This window comes from Centroberyx gerrardi, chromosome 24 (assembly GCF_048128805.1).
Source record: "Centroberyx gerrardi isolate f3 chromosome 24, fCenGer3.hap1.cur.20231027, whole genome shotgun sequence".
Classification (NCBI taxonomy): Eukaryota; Metazoa; Chordata; class Actinopteri; order Beryciformes; family Berycidae; genus Centroberyx; species Centroberyx gerrardi.
In genome coordinates, this window is record NC_136020.1 from 14,761,833 (window position 1) to 14,770,335 (window position 8,503).

General features: G+C 44.7%; 1 protein-coding gene across 2 annotated transcripts in view; it reads right to left on the reverse strand.

Annotated features, from left to right (window-relative positions):
• The window catches only part of foxp2 (forkhead box P2), a 64,907-nt gene extending 58,114 nt beyond the window's left edge, over positions 1 to 6,793 (reverse strand). For both annotated transcript variants that reach the window (XM_071914535.2, XM_078281911.1), the window contains exon 1: positions 6,620 to 6,793. In XM_071914535.2, coding sequence (XP_071770636.1) covers positions 6,620 to 6,793 — 174 coding nt within the window. The remainder of the gene's footprint in view (positions 1 to 6,619) is intronic.
• Between the last annotated feature and the right edge of the window lie 1,710 nt (positions 6,794 to 8,503).

The following is an 8,503-nucleotide window of genomic DNA, read 5'->3' on the forward strand; positions in this document are numbered from 1 at the left end:
TGTCCTTATTTATTTTCATGTGGTTTCAGTTTTACGGTTTCTTTTATTTCTTATAAAGAAGAAAAATAGCTTGTCAAAGAATGTGAACTGTGTGGCATCCATGAAGGCAGTGATATGACATCCTGTATACGCAACACAGACACACGCAAGCATGCATGCACACACGCCGTATGATCTGTTTTGTTCTACCTGCGCTGCCCCTCGACCTGCACACCACTCTGCCTTCGCCACAGCTCCCAGCTGCTCGAGCATAAAATACCCATAAGTGTTTGTTTCCACCAGATTTCACTCCGTCTCCCCCCCCACCCCCCTCTCTTATATTCCTCTCTCCATCTCCATCAGTCTCTTTCTCTCTCTCTCTCCGTCCCTTTCTCCTCGTCTCTCTTTCAAACCTTGCAGCTTGACATTTCGGCAGCTCTCGGGGGACTCCCGCGCGAAATGGAGTTACTGGGAGAGCGCCACTGTAAATTCCAGGAGGCCACATGTAATGTGTCTTAAACATAGATGGACAGCCCAGGTTTCAAGGAGCTGAAGAAAGAGAAGGAGAAAAAAAAGAGAGAGAAGGGGAGAAGGAGGGAGAGGAGGAGGAAGAGGTGGCGACTAGATAGATAATAGAATAATACTGTGTTTTGTCTGGGGAAGGTTGAGCAAACAGCGGCTCTGCTGTCATTCATACCCTATATCTTTAGTGTCATCGCAAGGGGGGAAACCACAGGCCTATATGTCACAGGCCTGTATGTACCATTCTGTAGGGACTGTCTGCTGATAGCCAGTCTTGAAATAAAAAGAACTATGGCTTTCATCGTAAATAAGTCAGATACAAGGACCGCCAAGCAAGAGCCGTCTTTTCGCTAAAAGGGAAAATAATTTTCAAAAGACATAAATGCTGCTTTCCTGACACTCCCCCTGCCTTTTCCAGGACAGCCTTATCTCCGCTTAGATGATGATGACCAACAATAGCCTCCTTTATGAAATCGTTCATATTTCAGCAGAGGCCTTTCTTCTGTCCTGAGAGGTGATTGATGCGTCAGGCCGGGGCCAGTGTCTTATTTACACAGTTGAGTGGGGCAATCTCAGGCCTGTAAGATAAACCTAATGAGCTTCTTTGTGTAAGGGTGCAAATGAGAGACACCATCCTCCCTCCCTCCTTCCCCCCTTCCCTTTTCCATCCAAAGGGGACAGTCTGGGTGATTAGGCCTTTAAATTATGCTCAAGGGCAAAGCCCAGATTTGCATCTTAGGTGTGTGTGTGTGGGTGTGTGTGGGTGCGTGTGTGTGTGTGCCTTCTCCTGATGAGCGTTAGGACGGATCCTGCAGTGGATACGGATACAACGGCATCACAGTGACTTTTTAATGTTGCAGTGTTTTCCCTGTGGGCCGCATTCAAAATATGGAGGCAGAGACAAACAGAGGCCTCGGCAAGCTGTTGTGTACTGTTCGCCAGCACTGCATCCTCCGTACTGACAGTAATTATAAGTCCCAGTGGTCTACACACACACACACACACACACACACACACGTATGCACACATGCACACATGCACACACACACACACACAAATGCAGTACAGGAAGAAAGATAGAGGAAGGCAGTTGGGGGGAGAGAGAGAGAGAGAGAGAGAGAGAGAGACGCTTGAGGCTTGTTTGTTAGGTGATGGTAGTGGAACATTCTGTGTCATTAGAGTGTTTCAGAGATAGAGAGTATTTACCTGTACTAAACAGCAAGCTAGAGTGGTGATAAGAGGGAGGCAAATGCGCGTGCACGCACGCACGCACACACACACACACACACACACACACACACGCACACACACACGCACACGCACACGCACACGCACACGCACACACACACACACACAGTCACTTTGTCCTTTGTCTGTGGGGCAACTTTCTCCCTAGTGACTCTCATTTTGGGGAGAATTTCATTTGCCCCTAAACCCTAAAAATTACCCATCACTTGCTGTCAGATTTCTCATCCCTTCTATTTCCTCCAGCTAAACAGCTAGGCAGGCAGGTTAATTGCTGTCACTCTCATGTTGGACCACTGCCTAGCTCTCGTGTAGCGACAGGGGTAGCCTAGAAGTAAGATGGCACCTTGGCGCACTTATTGTAATTTACGTCAAAATGTTGCAGTCATTTAAATGGGTTGGGGTAGTTTGCATTTTGCTGCATCATGCGTCTCGGGAAACCACTAAGGAACCTGTCTAACCAGTTCTGCAACTTGCAGACCTCTGCCACAGTCTACACCACTGTGTTGTGCATTTTATTTGTGTGCAACTGTAAATAAGTTACAGTCCTAATAAACCTGCAAAGTACACATTTCTGATAAAAATAAATAAAATGCAACCACGCAACTAGCATAATAAAGTGACAAACAAACAATAGCAAGGAAAATAAAGCATATATGGCTTAGGATAACATTTGTAATATGTAAATTGTTTAGAGTTTACTGAGTTTGTCATCTGGATGAGTAGCAGTAGTAGAAGATTTTCCCCAAAGCCATCCAGAGGTATTTGGTACTGGCCTGACCACAATACATAACACAGAGCTCCCATCTTGCTCTGAATATATACACTCCCTACAACAGTTAGCCCATTGAGAGGGGACAGTAGTACTGAGTATTGGCTCATCAATCCCACTGATAACCCTGGCGGGATTAAGTCTACAGGCCACTGTAATCAACTAACAGGTCCATTATGGGACATTATGATATAGATCCAAAGATCAATGCACAGCCTCCATGTACACACACTTTTAGCACATAGTCATAAAACACAGGACTGACCACAGCCAATGATGAATTGATTAGTAATATGAGCCCAGCACAATTTTTTTTACTCTTTTTTTGATGAGGGAGCTTTTATGGTGATGATTTTGCATAGTAATTAGGGCTGTGCAACATTCATCATTTGCTCTGATACATATCTCCAGCTGGCAAATTGCAATCAGATACAGTGGGTATCTAATCTGTGATCTCAAATCAAATTAGGTCTATTTAGACAACCTTGGGAATAGGGTGACGAGACCCTGACAGAAATTAGGGGCTGGAAATTCAATTGTGACACGACGGTTATTATTCAGATACATGCACATCTGAGTGTGTGGCTTTCACACTGAACACAATGACCTGCATAATTGCAAAAGTACACCAAATATATACAGAATATATACAGAATTTGCTACGAAATAAAAGCAACGTTCAGAAAATCCGTTTGTTTTTAGAAAAATGCTTCCATACGATTTTTGATGTGAAAAAATGAATATCTTGCTAATTCCACTGGCCGAAAAGGTAGAGAAAAAAGAAATCGCTCCTGTGTAACTTGGTCTTGATCTGTGTCCTTCAAGCCTTTGGCCAAATCTAAGGCGGTGAGACCTTAAGATGCTGCTTTTCTAATTATAGCTGCAGGTGGTATTTTGGAGCTGCTAGGTAATGGCAGAACCCACAGGGACGGTGGAGAATTCATCAGTGCTTATTATTAATCATCCCCCCAGCAGCGTGATGAGAGACTGGAGCTTCTATACCCACCGGACCACTCAATGTCATTCCAAATATGGGTGGAAAATTACACCCAACAGCCCTCCTTCAAACTGGACTCACAGCAGACGTGGACTGGAATTTTCTAGCTGCACATGGGCACATGAAAAAAAAAAAAAAAATGAAGAAACAGATGCAGGCGAGGATGCATGCACGTATGATCACACAAACGCTTGCATACACACAAATGCACACTGTCATTCACTCCCTCACACACACACACACACACACACACACACACTTGCCATCACAATCAACACCTATTTCAGATGAATACACTAACAACTCATAAACAGCCCGGGCCTGTGCTAACAAACGCTAAGAAAAAAAAAAAAAAAAAGAAATCCCTCCTTCTCTCCTCTCCTCCCTTGGACCCGGCTCTCCGAAGAGACCGAGTGTGAGCGCGCCACAGGAAGTGTGTGTGAAGTTAACAGCACAGGGCCCCTGTTTTAAAAAGCCTCCAGAGACCTGTTAGCTGGACCGCTCATTTCAATGTGTCTGTCTCTGCGCTGGGAGAAGGCTTGGGCTGGCCTCTTTACAAGGCGCACACTGTCAAGCACCCCCCACCCCCCCACCCCACCCCCACCCCCACCATGGGCTCTTAGCCGTGCGTCCATCTCAGAGACTTAACTAGACACTTTATGCTTACGTCGCTCTTCTCTCTCAACGCTGTGGCCCTTTTTTTTAACGGCTCAGCTTCCTTTGTCATTAGACGACTTTCTGATTTTACATTTATACACACACACACACTCACTCACTCACTCACTCACACACACAGCTTTAGGAATTACCTCAACACCAACAGAACAGAAAAAATCTATATCTTCTCTATATTTTCATTCAGTGTCATATTAAATGAGGAATATATAAAACGTTAACTATGTTAAAAAATGCAAATAAATAAAAATGATCACTGCAAAGGAATGCCCTCATTTTCCTTCTGCACCCGTCCCAAGACACCAGTGATGTACCTGCTCACTACTGTGGCACACTGCATTAAACTGGGGGCCTGTGGTACAACAGTTTAACACTATCTTTATATCCAGCTCTCTATCTGTCTCTATCTGTTTTAGCCTCTCTCTGCAGTGAGTATCTATCTGCAGTCCTCCACCCAGCACCTTCAAACATAAAAGAGTGATGAGTGAGAGAGGGAGAGAATTGACCCCAATCAGATGTGTGTGTGTGTGTGTATGTGTGTGTGTGTGTGTGTGTGTGTGTGTGAAAGAGGAGAGGCAGAGAGTGGTGATGAATGGAGGGTGAGGCCTCAGTGCTGTGATGCCGTTGTAGCCACCAGCAGGATCATCGGGGGTGGTGCCGTGGATGGAGGATGTATATGTGTGTGTGTGAGTGTGTGTGTGCCTATGTGTAGGGTCTGCAGGCTGGAGAGGGTTGGAATGGGATTGGGGTATGGGGGATGGAAGAGGGGACTGGGGGGCCTACAGGACATGCTTCATTCTGCTACACTGAATACCCCCCCATCACCCCGCTCACTCCCCCCAAACACACACACACACACACACACACACAAACAGGCATGCGTTGCCCCGACCAAACTAACCACAGGGCTTCAGCTGCCTCCATAAGTGCGCACACTCACACACACACAAATAGGCGCTTGCATGAAAATTCCCTTCAAACCAAAGGGACAGCACGCATCATTACGGACCCGCAGCGTTGTCCCCCATCCACCCCAAAGCACAGCCCTCCGACCTCGTCTCCCACTGCTCTTTTGGCGAACTGTCAAAGCCATCATTCACCGTGAAAAGACACGAGAGACACTTGACTCCTCCACTCCGCTGGCGCCTGACTTTCACAACTCCTGCCCCCCAACCGCCCCCCAGCAGTCCATTCACCCTCAACTCGCACTGACCGAGATCAATAACACCAACACAATAAAGCATGGATTTCAAAAAGCATATAAAAGTTAAAAAAAATAAATAAAATAACGTGATCATTCATCAGGATTAGATATTTACAACAGATATTTGAGATTAGTTTGTTGTGACATGTGTATGCCCAATTGAAACTGAATTATTACATGCAGAGGTCAATAAAATCAATGCAATAAAAACCCCACAAGAGGAAACAACCTTATCAAGGCAGTTCTGAAGTCAGTCCCACACAGAGTGAAGAAATTGTCTCAAAGTATGTTTAAAAAAATCCTAAATTACTTTCTTTTTGAAGCCTAGTTGAGGGAAAGTGAGACTGAGAGAGAACATGCAAATTAGTCTTTTAAAAGTGTCCCGGTCAAAGGTTTCTCCCCCGTTGGTGTGTCCGCGTGAGAGTGTGTGTCTGTGTGTGAGCCGGTGTGTGTTTGTGTGTGAAAGAAGCCAGCAGCTAACTAGTGCCGAGTTAGGAGGCCCTCTGGTGGATACAGCACTGCCATGACACACAGACTCTCACACACACACACACACACACACACACACACACACACACACACACACACACACACACAGACTCTCTCACACACACGCGCGTGCACATGCTAACATACACAGAGATGCACACACACCATCTCTCTCTCTCTCTCTCTCACACACACACACACCTTCACCTTCCAACCGACTCCGTACGGAGCTCCCACACACGCGTGCGTTCCCTCTCTCTCTCTCGCTCGCTCTCATACACACACACACACACACTCTCTCTCTCTCTCTCACACATGGCCTCAGCTGTAATGTGCTCTATGTACACACAGACATTCGAATACCAATAAAAACAGCAGAAAACACAATAAAACCTATAACCAACTAAAACACAGTCATAATAAAACATCTTCACCTCTCTAACACACTGACAAAACCATAGCTACAAGCAAAACAGCCAACCAGCAAAACAACCCAGAAAATTTACCAACAACACAAAACAGCCATAAAAACACCGCCTTTTTCTTTTACTAAAAAAAGATAAAAAAAATACTATATTATATTTCGGAGTGCCTCCTGCCTGTGTAGAAAAGCCCAGTGCTGCCTGAGAAGAGAGCAGAGCAGAGCAGAGCAGAGAGTGGGAGAGAGAGAGAGAGGGAGAGAGAGAGAGAGAGAGAGAGAGAGAGAGAGACGAGACGGGGGAGAAACACAACTTACCTGCTGTTGTTGCAGATGCAGCAGCTCGACTGTGCTTACTTCGCTGCTCGTGTCACCAGCGCTTGATCTCCCATCTCTACTGCCAGCCTCTAATTGGCTGCTGCTTAGGGTGCTCATTCCATTTTGACTCATTGAACTGTTGCTTATTGTCTCTGTGGCCGACTCCTGCATCATCATGATTTAAAACCTAGAAGTGATTAAGAGGCACCGGTTAGGGCTCTTCTTGTTACAATTCCCCCCCCTTTTTTCCCTCCTATTTTTTTTTTTTTACGCTTCCATTATCAAGCCCTCGGTCCCTCTCTGCAAATTAAAGCATTTAAAGAAGAGGGAGGGGGGAAAGGAAAAGGGAGGGGGGGGGGGGGGGGATGCAGGAGGAGCAATTATGCATTCATTGTGTAAATGAAGCAATACAAAGAGATGCACGTCCTGGTGCTTTTTGAAATGGGAGGGGGGGGGGGCATCTAAATGTGGCAAATGTTTTTAATCACTAGAATTTGGCCACAAATAAAAGCATCTGGCACTAGACACACATTGTTTTGTGGTGATATTTTAGAATTTTAGAATTATCATTTTAAATCAAAATACATTTAATGGGGAATATGACAGAAATAAATGCTTGCACAAATACTTGACACACAAATGAACATATACTCAATTCTTAATATCTCCCTCACACTTCAGGAAAGCCAGGCTACACAGAGAGAGAGAAAGAGAGACACAGGCACTCCTAAAATATTTGCCGTCTTGAAGCTGTCAGGATTTTAGCGTGCGTCGCGTCTGAATGAAGTTGCCTAATGACGCAAAGCTAATCATGCAAAATTAAAATTTGGTGGAGGGGAGGAGGAGGAGGAGTAAGAGGAGGAGGAGGGAGCACCAAATCACATGGTGCAGGCCGGTGATGAACACTATAATGGGTTTGTCCTCTTTGCTGTGGCTAAATAAAATCTGCCTTCCAGGCTTCCATAGAGGAAGGATGCTCATATGTCATTTATTGGCTTGATTCCTTTTCCCCCCTCTTCTTCTTTAATCAAACCTCATATATTCATTTATTTTGGTGACATTTAAAACATTCACCGCTGTTCTCAACGGGACACAATTAAACCGGACTGTGAGCTGCAATCAAACTATGCGGTGGGAGACCTACGAACCAAGACACAATTTTTAACAGCGGCAAATAAATGTAAGATATTGAATTAATTTCGCCGGCATCTATTAGATATGAAAAGCTGGGGAGAGAGAGAAAGGGAGAAAAAAAATCTATCACGAATATCACTAATGATTGTGCTAAAAACAGCATAAATTATGCATATTACCTCCTCTCTCTCCAGTAATAAATGTTTTATCATTTTCCCCTGCATAAATGCTCTGTACCTTCACCGGGGCAACGAGGAGCCCCACCAACATCAGTCGACATCCTCACAATAAATAAAAGACACACTCAGACCCAACAAACGCCGCCCCAAAGTGCACTCCAAAATTATGGATTGTGTGCTGTCTCTATTTGGCCAATAACTCTCTTAAATACTATTAATTCAAATTTGATGAAATTATGACAATTAATATTTCAAACTCTTTTCAATAAAATACTGCAACTACCCTACGGAGAATGTTTTTGTTTTCAGCAGCCGCAGTGTGGCAAGTCATTATGTATGCTAATTCCTATTTCAATAGTAGTTTTGCTCCTTTCCTTGACTGCCCAGGCAGTGCCACCACCCTCCCACTCTCACATTTAAATACACCAATTTTGACACTTTTTTTTTTTTTAACAAATGTACAATTAACACCAGCAGGCTTTTTGAATGTGAGCATCCTGTATCCATCCCACCGCTTTTGGACAGAGCGAGATAACGCCTGATAATCAAATGCAACCCCACATACACGCAA